This window comes from Pogona vitticeps, chromosome 8 (genome assembly GCF_051106095.1).
Source record: "Pogona vitticeps strain Pit_001003342236 chromosome 8, PviZW2.1, whole genome shotgun sequence".
Taxonomy (NCBI): Eukaryota; Metazoa; Chordata; class Lepidosauria; order Squamata; family Agamidae; genus Pogona; species Pogona vitticeps.
This window is the reverse complement of record NC_135790.1, coordinates 16,955,208-16,969,312: the sequence shown is the minus strand read 5'-3', so window position 1 is coordinate 16,969,312 and position 14,105 is coordinate 16,955,208. Positions and strand designations below refer to the sequence as shown.

At 40.9% G+C, this 14,105-nt stretch overlaps 1 protein-coding gene across 1 annotated transcript; it reads left to right on the top strand.

Annotated features, from left to right (window-relative positions):
- The first annotated feature begins 176 nt into the window (after positions 1–176).
- Positions 177–13,727, top strand: RPUSD4 (RNA pseudouridine synthase D4). Its single transcript, XM_020811549.3, has 7 exons — positions 177–380; positions 2,937–3,102; positions 4,075–4,276; positions 5,273–5,366; positions 5,920–6,070; positions 8,699–8,796; positions 11,833–13,727. The coding sequence occupies exons 1-7, from the start codon at positions 216–218 to the stop codon at positions 12,043–12,045; spliced, it is 1,089 nt and encodes a 362-aa protein (XP_020667208.3). The 5' UTR covers positions 177–215; the 3' UTR covers positions 12,046–13,727.
- The last annotated feature ends 378 nt before the right edge of the window (positions 13,728–14,105 follow it).

Sequence of the window (14,105 nt, the reverse complement as noted above, 5' to 3'; positions counted from 1 at the left end):
GCTATTGGACGGGGGGAGGCGCCTACCGTCGTCTCATTGGAGGGGAGACCATCCTCGAAGGGCACCTCCTCCCACCATTAGGAGAACTGTCGGGCTTCGTCGGCCCGCCTCCCTTTCTTCCGATTTGGCGCCGTGAAGCCCGCGAGGGGAAACGGGGAGGAGAATTGCTGAGGCCACGCCTCCTCCTGGTTTCACATTGAGAAGCGCCACAGAAAATGGCGGCGCGCAGAGGGTGTCCCCGCAGTTTCGTGGCGTTCGCTATGAGGCCAGCCTCGCGGGCTTTTTCTCTGAGCCAGGCTTTGACCACCCCTCTCACCGCCGAGGAGCTGGCGAAGAAAATACGGACTCAGAAGGAGCAGCAGCGAAAGCCTCAAAACGAGGTGAGGCCGTTAGGTCTGCCTGGTTGGGGTGGAGGAGAGAAAGACTTCATATCCCGGCATGCATCACGAGTAGGACTCCATTTCCCAGTATGCCTTGTGCAATAGAGCCCCTTTAAAAAGGTCTGGTTTGTCATGTGCTTATTCAATTTCCTGGCTGTATGCGGAATATTGCAATGTAAAGTTGGACCGTAGCTTCTCTAAGTGGTTATGCTCGTTGAGATTTATGAACAGTGAAGTCTGAAATTAAAACACACAAACACAGAGAAGCGGAAGATAGCTTTATTGGACCACTTTTAAAATCAGGTGGCGATCTAGTTTTTGATGGTAACATATTTCATTTTTATCAGGCGGTTTCCCAAAGTTTCATGGCATGGCTGTTGTTCATGGAAGGCAAACATTTATGACTGTGTGTGTGTGTGTGTGTGTGTAAACAAACGAACGCCTTCTCAAGTAACAAGGAAAGAAAAACCTCAAGAGTACGGCCAAACAGCCTGGAAAACCCACAAACAACCATTGGGTCCCAGCTTTGAAAGCCTTTGAGAATACATTTAACATCTTAGAATTTATGTCCCTTGATTTTTTTTTTCCAGTGGTCGAATAAAAGTCTTACCTGCTTCTACATGTGCATTGTCTGAAATATATGGAAGTCTAAAGATCCATCATGCTTGATCTGCAGCTTCTGACAGATATATCACTCTAGAATGCCATAGTTTTTCTCTTCAAAAATAATTTTCTTTTTGATCATGGGGTGTTTTGCCAGAGATTTTCCGCACGCACCTCACTACTAGAGCCTTGTTATAATCGCTTTAATGGCTGTTAGCTAGCATGTTATCCTTTGTGGTCTTTGCCTTGTTCCAGCCAATATAATCAAAGAGTGTCACCTGGGCCTTACACAGTGCAGCGCAGGAGTAGGTGGCAACTTTATTAGACCACGAAACAAATCAAACAATCCGATAGCTTTTGTGCATCAAAGCCCACATTCTCGGACATGCATTGGTGTCTTGTCAATAGTGCAGAGGAATTAGAGTCCCAGAAGTTCATGACAGATTATTGTCCTAGGCTTGTTTCTTAGAGGTAAGTTTTTAAAAGCACAGTCTGCATTAGTGGTGTTTTCAAACAAGTAGCTGTTGATTGGATATCACACCCTAGTTCTTCCAGCAAAGAAACCCAGGTATTATGCATATGCCCTCCCACATGGATATGCCTGTACTCCAGTGCAGTCTGCACTTTTTCTAATGTACTTTGGGGACTCAGTTTTCTCCACTGTTGACAAGATACTGATGCTTGCATGAGGGAGGAGATTGAATTCTTAGTGGTTAAAAAGGTATTGCCTATTTCTGCGTTGTATTGTTCCACCCAGATTTTCACTCTCTAATTATCTAATCTCTATCTAATTATAAGGTAGATTTTCACTAATAGTTCTCAACTTTTCATCTGTTAAACATTTTTTGTTCGGATAATCTCTGACCATTTGATGTACTAGCTGTGGTTTCTGGGAAAATCCAAAACATTTAAAAAATCAGACTGAGAATTTCTTATCAGTGAAAGAAAAAGGGCAAATAATGCACAGAACCATGCTGTGTAGAGGAAGATTTGGCATCCAGTGGTGCCACCTAAGTTACAATGTATGGCAAGGACCTGCATGATACTTGAATGAGAGTTCATTTTAGCCAGTTTTGTCATCAACCCCAACGTCTGCACACTCAGCACAGGTGATTCTCTTCAGATTTATATACTCAACGTGAAAATGTTAGATAGGGCTAAGTCAGCATTGCAAGATCTCTGTGCCTGGATTCTATGAGTGTAGTGCATAGGTGAGGTGGTGGCATTCTGACATGCCTGGCACATTGGTAGATAAGAGTTCGAAGGAAAGTAAAAGAGTGCCTTGTTTTAAGGCAAATTTCTGTTCCCGTGGGCTCCCAAGAGGATAAATTGTCATTTTGGACAAAAAAAGTTAAACATATGTTTTGGTGAAGAACTTCAGTTGGGTAGGAAGGGCACTCAGACACACACAGAAAACAAAATTCTATGACCCATAACAGCCCCCCAGAGAATTTCTACCTCTGCAGCAGGGTCACTTTGAGTAAAAGGTCAAAGGAGAGGCTGCTTTTCCCTTTCCCTGGTAAAATAATCCTTTCCACATTGATGCATTTCTGTCTAGAGAGGAAGGTACCTTACATAAAGGGATGTGATTTTGAGTGGGAATGCAGTCAATGAGAGCATGATTGAGCAGTCTCTTTCATTTTTATAAGCGAAAAACCTGTATGATTTTGCCATGTTAACGTCTAGCATACTTTTGTTGACATAATCAAAATATCTTTCAATTGTGATGGCTGTGCCTTTGCTTTCTGTTGAGGCTTTTATAATTCAGGGAACTCAGTTGGAACTCATGGTGTCTTCTTTTTAGAAAAAAATATTTTCTTATTATTTACATTTTTTTCTGTAAGTATTTTTGGGTGTGCATTTTTCGTCCGTTGTGGTTGCAAGAGCTGTACAACGATGACTATATGTACCAAGGCAAACTAACTCTATCTGTTTCTAATTGGTTTCTCAAAGGTTCCTGAAGACCCAGTGAAGAAACGTGTGAGGGAACTCAAGCAGTTCACTCAACAGTTGCAGCGGGTTCATCCTAATGTGTTGGCCAAAGCACTCAAACAAGGAATCGTCTTCCAGAATACAGAGATTGTGGTGATTAACAAACCTTATGGCCTCCCTGTTCATGGTGAGAGAAATAAAATGTCTGTTTTTTCTTAACCTTAACTTGAAATCATTTTAATTGGCTTCTACTAACGGATCCTGTTAATGACCAAAATTACTCTTTTATTAAATGTTCATTGTACCTGCAGAACTGAGATCTGCTGATAATCAGTGGCAGTATATCTGATCATCAGATACATACAGCCGTGTGGTTCACTCCCTCTTGCTTTGCTTATAGGCTTCCCAGAATGCTTGATCACGTGGTCGTATAGTCTGATCCAGCATAATAAATTTCAGGGTATATGTATGACCATGCAAGTTACAAATATTTACGTGCAGAGATTTATTCCGTTCTGTGTTGTATGTGCTACATAGACTAGTCTTTAAAATAAAGTGTCTGCGTGCGCATGCATGCTTTTTATCTGCGTGCTTCCTTATTATTAGTCTTCATGTGGAAAGATAGACATTGCAGCAGCAGCAGCCCTAAGGACAATTTATTGGATGTGCACAAATGAATGAGGGTCATTATATGATCTGTAAATGAGTTCTGTTTATTCAGTGGGTCAACTTTATTTGGGATTAACTCTGGGATTTAACCCACAGTATGCTACACCAAAAGATTGGTGTTATTATTCCCCCATATTTCCTTTTCTGCTTGGCAAGAGACTTTAAAAAGAACATTTTTTTTAGTTTCTCCAGCTATGACTGCTATCTCAGCAAGCTGTCTTGATCATCTGTGGCCTGCAGCAAGACTGCTTTTCACAATTATCCGGGCTGGTGCCTAATCACACAACATACAATATCATAATTACACAATCATTGCAATAGAGATGTACGTTTCTTATGTAGGTAAGGAATATATGCAAAAAGGGATACAGCAGGAACATTTTCCTTTCTGGTTTGTAGTAGTTCAAGCTTTTCATAGCTCTAGGAGTGTAGCTACTCAGCAGGAGGAGATATCTTTGAAAGGTCAAGACTGTTTCTGCTTTCCTCACAGGTGGTCCAAAGGTAAAGATGTGCATTACAGATGTTCTGCCTATACTGGCAAAGATGCTGTTTGGCATGAAAGCTGAACCTCTTCACCTGTGTCATCGGCTGGACAAAGAAACAACTGGAGTGATGGTACTGGCACGAAATGAGGAGGTGGCACATCAGATCCATGAATTTTTCAGAACCCGAAAAGTGGAGAAGAAATACTGGTATGGGATAACTACTGGCACTCAGTTGTTTTATTTTATTACCACTTCCTGAGAAGCTTGGACTTCCTATAAGCACAGGTTGAAGAACCAGGATGGCTTTTTAGGACTCTCATTCCTAGAATTCACCCAGAAAACTCACCCCCTCCCCTGGCAGAATTCTTGGGAGTGAGAGCCCCGAAAATGAGCTGTAAAGCAGCCCTTCTTACCTTCATGCTCTTCCCAGGTCACTTTTGCTTTGAAAAGCAAGTTCACAAGTTTGCTGTGGGAATCCCAAGGCTTTCTGGGACGCCCAAAGGTTCATGGGAGTTGTGATCTTGTTAAGGGTGCCCTCTATACAGCCTAATGTTCGTCGTTTGCAACTTTAATTATTGTAAGCTGCCTTGAGTCCTTTTTGAGGAGGAAGGGAAGGCAAGGTAAAAATATTTTAAATAAATAATGAGCATTGGAAAAATCCCATCTCTAATGAAGAATGTGTAGCTTTCTAGAATCTCTCTCTCTCTCTCTCTCTCTCTCTCTCTCTCTCTATCTATCTATCTATCTATCTATCTATCTATCTATCTATCTATCTCTTGCTGTATACATTTAACTATGCTGCAGAAGCAGTTGGGAGATCACCTTTTTACAAGGATGATTATGTTGTTGCATGTCAGGTTGCCTCCAGCGTCCCATGACCCTGGGAATAATCTCCAAATGTTCTGTCCTCAGCAGCCCTGCTCAGCTCTTTTAAACTCAAGCCTGTGATTTCCTTTGTCAAGTCAATCCATCTTGTACAGTATTTGGTCTTCCTTTTTTTCTGCTTCCTTCAATCTTTTCCAGCGTTACTGTCTTTTCTTGTACATCTTGCTTTCTCATGGTGTGTCCAAAGTGTGGCGGCCTCAGTTTCATCGTTTTTGCCTCCAGATATAGTTCAGGCTTGATTTGGACCCCCTTATTTCTCTTTCTGGCAAGGAGTAGAGAAATGAAGGGCTGCACTGTTCATCGCTGTTGTCTTGACAGGGCAATCTGCATTGGACAACCAGAACCAGCAGAGGGGATAGTGGACATTCCAATTGTGGAGAAGGAAGTAGAGAGGGGCCAGTTACACTTTAAAGTAAGTTTACTTCCATCCAGTACCGTTTTGCCTGCTCCAGATACTCTATCCCACAAGAGAATATCCTGATGTTTTCTGCTGTATCAATAAAGTGAGTTTGTTAAACTTAGCACCCAGGAAATCCAATACAATATATAACTAAAAGGATTTCACCAATTCAGAAACCTTGAATAAAAGGTTACATTAAGCTCTGTCACTTTATGGACAGTATTTCACCACACTTGTTATAATATGATTGTGCTCAAAATGGACTGGCATCAGCATCCCATAAGGATACCTGTATCAAAGTCTTCTGTTTTCCTTTTGTATTGGCTTTGATGCCTGAAGCCAGCACGTTTGTGCTCTTGTTTTAACAAATCTCACTGACATTAATGAAATGGCAGAGACAGTACAGCGAAGCTTGGGCAAGGGCTTGTTTAGACTGGCCTGATTTCTTCTGCCTGCTGAGAAAAATGCAGTCCTCAATTGTATGTTGTCTATTCGCTTCCTTCACTTTTGTGTTATTTGTGCACCTATATGCTGTGATACATCTTGTTGTTTCTCTTTGACCCAGATGACCCTTGCTCCCAAGTATCATCTTTCCTTTCAAGATGGAAAGATGTCCAGAGTCCCCCAGGACAGAGACTCCCAGATGGCAGTGACCCGATACCGTACACTCAGCAACTTGGCCTCTGGAACCCTCATCGAACTGCAACCCATCACAGGTAAGACAATACATAAAACGGTTCCTGGGTGCCTCTCGTTGTGCTCTTTAACTTCTGCAGTATTTATGTCAGTAATGAACACTGTGACAAGATTAAGAAACAGGAAAATGAAATCCATCTCATGGACGTTTCTATCTGCCTGGATGACAGCTAGTTGGTATCTTTTTCCCCTATTTTCCATTCCTGTGCCTCCCATCTCTGTGTTATTTCAAAGAAGACTTGAGATCAAGAAGACTTCAGAGAGGAGCATAACACATCTATATCTTTTGTGTATATCTTTTGTATATTAAAGTGACCAACTTGTTCTATCTGTGAGTAAGGGAGCTGCTCATCATAGGGAGGGTATGCAGATTTTGAAAATGGTTGGGAAATATATATGAATGACCAAAGAGGATTAAGAGTAATTAAGTAATGGTCACCCCAGGTGTCAATGAGGGATTCATCTGTATAAAGGGGAGATTACAATTTGAACCCTCTGAGACATAGCACAGCTTGAAGAAGCAGTGCTTTCCAGGTTGCAGTGCTTCTCATGACTAGACCTCTGCACGCTGAGTAAGAACTGGTGTTGGGGGAACACAGAAAGTGTCCCTCAGTTTCACTCCATCACTCTATTTAGGTATGAGATAGGCCGAAGTTTATTAAATTTTGATGTGTATTTTTTGATGTTTTGTATCCTGTATTTACTGTTCCTTGGAGCTGGAACTGTTTTCCTAATTTTTGAATTATCCTTCTATTTTCCTACTTTTCCTAGTTTTTAAAAATAATCTTTTGAAATCCTTTCATGCTGGTGTTTGGATGGTGCCAGAGAGGAGAAGTGTAGTACTACCTTGATTAAGCTAACGGATTGGTAATACAGTGGTGCCCCGCATAGCGATGTTAATCCGTTCCGGATTAATCGTCGCTATGCATAAACATCGCTAAACGGATCAAAAAACCCCTTAGGAACGCATTAAACTCCTCTGGGGCCCCAAACTCACCGTTCAGCGAAGTTCCTCCATAGCGCTGCCATTTTTGCGCCCTCGGTAAGCGAGGGCAGGGCGCGAAAATGGTTGCAGTGGCCATTTTGGGCGTCCGGCGACCATTTTGGAACCGCCGATCAGCTGTTTAAAAAAACATCCCAATGTGATGTTTTGCCATTGAAAACATCGCAATGCGATCGCATTAGCGATCTGAAAAAACAGATTGCTATGCGGATTCGTCGTTAAACGTTGCGCTCGTTAAGCGAGGCACCACTGTATTGAGATCAGTTGTTGCTGTTGGCAGCCTATAGTATAGACATTCTAAGTGTTGGACCCCTGGATCATGCAACCCTTGCAAGCAGAAGACCTGTTGGGATTGGAAGGATCCCAGCCAGCACTCATAGCATTTTTTCCTCCTGCTTCTTCTGGTACTCCCACACAGAGCATGGGAGAGGTCGCTCTATCAAAGAGCCAGGGTCCAGGGATCATGGCAAATACGAAAACCTTAACTGAGAATTGTGAAACCTGGTGGGTTTTTCTCAGCTGATACATTTGCTCTGCATTCTGGACTGATGAACGTAGATGAAATTTGGTGAACATATATCTATTTATCTGAAAATTCTCAGTCCTCCAGGTGTGGTTATCTGGAAGTTGAGTCATGGCAACTGGGCTTCTTTCTTGTTAGGTGGAAATGTTTCGCTACGTGGATTAGTACTTGGCTGAGTAGAGAAATGACTTCTAACAAGAAAGAAGTCAAGTTGCCATCACTCAGCTTCCAGATACATGTATTTATATCACGCCTTGCCTATGGTGAGCTCCCAATGATGTACATAGCTCTCTTTCCTTTCCCTGCTTTATCTTCAGAACAGTCCTGTGAAATCAGACTGAGAGTGTGTGCCTGGCCCAGAGTTAGCCAAGAAGTTTCATGGCCTGTGGGAATTTGAGCCTGAGTATAAACCTAGCATTCTACCCACTATACCACAGTAGCTTATCTTCCGGCAGGGCTTGCAGTAACGTTTTCCTTTTCCCTGTTGCTGCTTGTTTTACTGTGCTAGAGTTGGTATCTAGTGAATCAAGATTCACGTGTTTAACCAACAGATCGTCTGTTTTGTTACGAACCTGTCCGGCTCATAGAGTCTTTCTGATCTTCAAGAGTGACCCTTTAAAAATGTCAGCAATTTCTGAGGCCTGTCAAAAACAAATAGGAGAAAACTTTCTCTTGTGTGGCTCCCAGCCTGTGGAATTCACTTCCTTCCAAGTGACTGACTTTTATGAAGGGAGTAAAAACACTTCTTTTTAGAATGGTGTGTAATGTTTAACCTGCCACAGAGTATTGTTTTAACAGTGTCCTTTGTTAGTTGTGTTTGCTTTTAATCTACTTGCTTGATTTTAATACTTTTACAATAGGGTATTTATGTTTTTTTAAATTTTTAGCTACATGTGATTTTATCTGGTCTTATTCTTTTAAGAAGCTTCTAAGTCACTGTAAGTGCTGTCTTTTAGCGGCAAAGCAGGGTATAAACATGATAAATAAGTAAATATAGGCAAGCTGCATTATGGAATCATTTTGGCCAGGGAATTACTAAGAATATACAAATAGATATACTTATTTTGCTTGGTATGACTGTATTTGTTTTCCATTCATGCTTGGCCTTTCCCTGTTATTTAGGAGTGAAGCATCAACTCAGAGTTCATTTGGCCTATGGCTTGGGCTGCCCGATTCTTGGGGACCACAAGTACTCTCACTGGAACAAGCTAGCACCACAGGTAAGAGGGGGGGGTCTAGTGGAATGAATGGGTGAGTGTGGTGTGGACCTTCAGTGAAAGGTGCTTTTTGTGCCCGTCTTTCAGTGCAGGCCATGCATGCTTGGAGTTAGGATTGGCATGCCTGTCATTGATCCATGATTAGGTGCTAATCATGGATCAATGACCGGTATCCATGATACCGTTGCTAATCAAAGAATTTCCCACCTAGCTGATCAGCAGAATGTGCTTTGAGAGTGGACCATTTTCTCTTAACCTCCATGCACTAGAATTATAAAGCAAACAAGCCTCGTCTTGCTGGGGATTTCCCACAAAATCCTAAAGTGTTGGGTTACAAAAAGTCCCATGTCCAAAGTATGTTTGTGTGTGCAGAATCAAGTGTGGTCTGCCCAAAAACCGAGAGCCAAAAAGTGGAATAAAACTGGTTTAATATTGTATTGTGGGTTAGTTCCAGTAATCACTCCAGTGGAAGAAATCCTGATTTCCCTTGAAAATGACCGACCGGCTGATATTGGGAGCACATCGCTTGTGCTTCACTGCACCCAATGGCTGGCTGAAGAATGGCATGGCCCACCTTTTATTCCAATATGTGGGAGCAAATAATACTTCAGGGGCAAAAAGCATTTTATTAGTTGGGACAATTGTTTTCCAACTGCTTTTTGTTTGATTGGGTTTTGGGGGACATACATGGCATTGTTTTTTTTTTTTTACTTTTTATTTTTTATAAGGGATAACAGAAAGGAAAAGGGAATTGGGATTGATGAGGAAGAGGGGAGACAATAACATACTTCATCCATTCTGTACCTATTGCCATATCAAGATTTTAAATTATTCTATTTACTCTTTTCTGCCTTCTAGATTCAGTTCTCCTTTCAATATGTACTGTTCACAAGCTGCCTGTTGATTCTGTCCACTTGTTAAATAGATCCCATCTTTCTGTTGCCTTTTGCAAGGGATAGTCCTTCATGACTTCTGATAAAATGTCCATTTCGGCTATTTCCCGTATCTTTTCAATAAGATCTTCTTGTTTCGGTACCGTTGATCTTTTCCAATTTTTAGCATATAAAATTCTAGCTGCTGTAACTATGTATATAACTATATAATTCTTTGACTTATCTATATTTTCAGGTATCATACTCAATAAAAACAGTTCTGGGGTTAATGGCACTTTACAGAGCAATATTTGTTCCAACATTACATGCACTCTTTTCCAATATTGTTTCGCTACTCCACATGACCACCACATATGATAATAGCTTCCCACTTGTGATTCACATTTCCAACACTTATTTGATACATCTGTATACATCTTTGACAATTTTTCTGGGGTCATGTGCCATCTATAAAACATCTTATATATATTCTCTTTAAAGTTCACCGATCTTGTAAGCTTTATATTATTTTGCCATATTTTCAGCCATTGAGCAATATCAGTATTATGCCCTATATTTTGTGCCCACTTAATCATACATTCCTTAACCATTTCATCTTGCATCTTAATTTCCAACATATAATTATACATTTTCTTAACAGTTTGTTCTTTTGAACCTAATAAAAGTTTGTCAAAAATCGTTTGCTCTAAGTAGAAGCCTTCTATTTTATCTTTTGTATATCTATATTCTAGCTGTGCTCTAGGCCACCACTCTATATATATATTCTGTGACTCTAGCTCTTCTTTAGACTTTAGTTCACCATCCTTTTTTAATAGATCTTGATATTTTAAAAAGTTTGTTTTTGTCATAAGACTGGGTTGGATAAAGGCCTCTAACGGTGACACCCATACAGGTATTTTATAATAAATTTGTTGTACAATTTTTCTCCACATTCCCAGTAAAGCTCTTCTTATCATATGTGAATTAAAAAATTTTTGTTCTTTGTCCTTTTTATACCATAAATAGGCATGCCAGCCTAATTGCAAATCATGTCCTTCCAAGCTAAGTAATCTATCGTTTTCTAGAGTTATTCATTCTTTTATCCAATCTAGAATACAAGCTCTATAATACAGAACCCAGTCAGGAAGACCAAAGCCACCCCTCTGTTTAGCATCTTGCATTGCCTTAATTTTAATTCTTGGTTTTTTACCTTGCCATATAAATCTCATGATTATCTTATTAAATTCTTTGAAAAATGACTGTTTTAATATTATAGGGATTGACTGAAATAAGAATAGGATTTTTGGTAAAGTAGTCATTTTAATTGCTGCAATTCTTCCCAACAACAATAGTTGTAATTTGTCCCATTTCTCCAAATTGTTCTGTATCTCCTTCATTAGTTTCATGTAGTTATCTTTGAATAATGTACTTGTCTTCTTTGTAATTTGTATTCCTAAATATCGAATTTTCTTCTCCTCTTGAAAGTTCGTCTTCTCTATTAGCTCTTGTCTTTCATGTTCTCTCATGTTTTTGGTAAGTAATTTAGTCTTTTTTTGGTTTATTCTCATTCCTGCCATGTCACCAAAAATTTTTAACGTTGTCATCAGGTCTTCTATTGAATCCAATGGTTCTTCCAATATGATAACTAAATCATCCGCAAAGGCCTGGAGTTTGTAGACTTGACCTTTCACTTTTAATCCTTTCAATTCTTTTTTATTTCTAATTTGTTCGTTTAGTGTTTCCAGAGTCAAAATAAACAGGAGTGGGGAGAGTGGGCACCCCTGTCTAGTACCTTTCTGTATTTGGATTTCTTTTGATAGTTCGCCATTAATTTTTACTTTTGCCTTTTGCTCCGTATATATTGCTTTAATTAGTTTCATAAATCTTTCTCCAACCTGCAGTGTTTTCAGTGTGTGCATCGGGACATACATGGCATTGTTTACATCCATACAGGTGACAATGGAGCATCTATCCTGTATATCTTTTTCTATGTGTGTTGTATTACAAAACATGACTGGAGAAATTTTTATTTATATAAAATAACCCTGGCCTTGCTTGTGATAGTTAATGGTAATGGTTAGTTTGCTTTAGGTTTTTATAAATGTGAGCTGAAATTGCAGTTGGCTGTTGCTACCTAATAAGTCACTTTTCTGGTGGTCTTTTTCAGAAACTTCCTCCCGGTGCATTAAAAAAATTGGGTTTGGTACAAGCTAAAGCCCGTCATCTCCCACTGCATCTACACGCCTACAAACTCAGCCTCCCTGAGTTAAATGGCAGCGAAGAGAAGAAAATCAACTTGGTCTGCAAGCCTCCACGTTTCTTCAATCTGTCCCTAAAGCGTCTGAATCTGGAGATACCCAAGTTGGAAGGAGAACTGTGAACAGAGACACTGCTTCCTTGGTTGAGGAAGATGTTTTCCCTTGACTTTGGTCCCTGTGGTGACCAGGCATGAAATCGAGAGATCCACTTCCCCTAGAATCCAGCAGCCCTCTCTCTGAAGAATCTTTGGGCCTCCGGCAGCTCAAAGCGCAGGACTAGGGAGTGGTGGCGCGGCTTGTATCTAGGATCTGAAAATAAAGGAGATGGTTGAGAGATTCAGCAAGCCGTGCGGGATAGTGGCATGCTGTGGGTTCGAAACGGAGGCATCTGAAACTGAACCCAAAATATATTTATCAGCTTAAATGCATAACCTATTTTTGAAGAGTGGATGCAACCGAAAGAGAGCAGGTTTTTAGTTTGGGGTTTTTAAAGAAAGATACAATGCTTCACCAAATATGGCATTTGTTCTTACAATTGCCGCTATTTTTCATTCTCTTTCTACCAGAAATTCTGGGGTTTGTGTCCTAATGCAACCTTGGTCTCATTGTGCCCTAGTCTATGAACCAATCCCCTCCTGTCGCTTCTCTCTGGGCCTCAGTTGCCACTTCTGATGCTCCCTGTGGTGAGATTGGTTAGTAAGGAAGCTTCCCACTACAGTACCTCCTTTTCCTGTCTTGTTTTTTTCTCTGCTCCACCATGCACTGCCCATTTCTGGTTTCCCTGCTCCCCACCTTGCTGCCCCCCACTTGTCACCTCCTCACTTTTAAACTTTTTGGGGGGTCTTCTGGGGAGTGCCACAGCACCGCATGAACCCTTGCCACCAGCTATAGCATAGACGCGCTGGGTCTTTTTAAAGAGAGAGGTGCTTTTTGGCCTGGAGGAACTGGGGCCACAAAGGGGGGAAAACAGTAGAGGGAGGAGGAAAAGATCCACACATCTACTCAGACCCTCTACTTCATTTCAGTATAAGGCATGATGATGTTTGTAAAGCACAGGAAAAAAACCCACAGACTTTCAGGGAGCAATTAAGTGAGTTTCATGGAACAAATGTCATATTTGGATGAAACCACAGTTAAAGAGTTCCATGTAGTGAGGTCTGCTATACACTCAACATTCGTTGTTGCATACCATCAAGTCACTTCTGTTTTATGGCGACCTTATGAACGAGTGATCTTCAAGATGCCCTTGTCCTCAACAGCCCTGCTCAGTTTTTGTAAACTCAAACCTATGGTGGCTTTTATGGAATCAACCCATCTCGTATTTGCTTCCCTTTTTCCTGCTACCTTCATCTTTTCCTAGCATCGTATTTTCTAGAGAATCTTTCCTTCTCAACATATGCTCAAAGTACGACAGTCTCACCTTTGTGATTTTTGCCACCAGAGATAGTTCAGGCTTGATTTCCTCTAGAACCCACATGCCTTTCTGGGAGCCCAGGGTATCCAGAAGGCTCTCCTCCAGCACCATATTTCAAATGAATCATTTCCCCACCCCCCTTTCTTCACTGTCCAGCTTTCATGCTTACACATGGTGATCGGGAATTCAATAGTGTGGATCTTGGTCTTAAGTGACACATCCCTACACGTGAGGATCTTTTCTGTTGCCATGATTGCTGCCTTTCTGAGTCTCAGTTCTTCTGATTTCTTGGCTGCAATCTCTGTTTGGACCGATGATTGAACCAAGATGTACAAAATCTAACAATTCAAATTTCTTCATTGTCAACATTAAAGTTGTGTAGTTCTGTCATCATGACTTTTGATCTGCATAATGGTCAAGTGCAATCCTGTTTTGACACTTCCTTGTTTCACTTTCATTAGAAGTAATTTCAAGTCTGCCAGTAAGATGATGTCATTCATATATCTTAAGTAACTGATGTCCTTTATGTGAGTCTAGTCCAGCTTTCTGTATATGTTCTGCATACAGATTGAACAGATGAGATAAAATGCACCCTTGTCTCACCTTTGCCTGGAGGTAAGAAATGTTCGGTGCTGGTTTACCATTGCTGCCTTCTGCGCAGTACTAACAAAAGTTAACTTGAGTGACACTGCTGTTGTCTGTGAAAGACCCTACACCAGTTTCACCTTCAGGTACTGCTACTGCCCAGTAGCCGCCACCCCCATCACC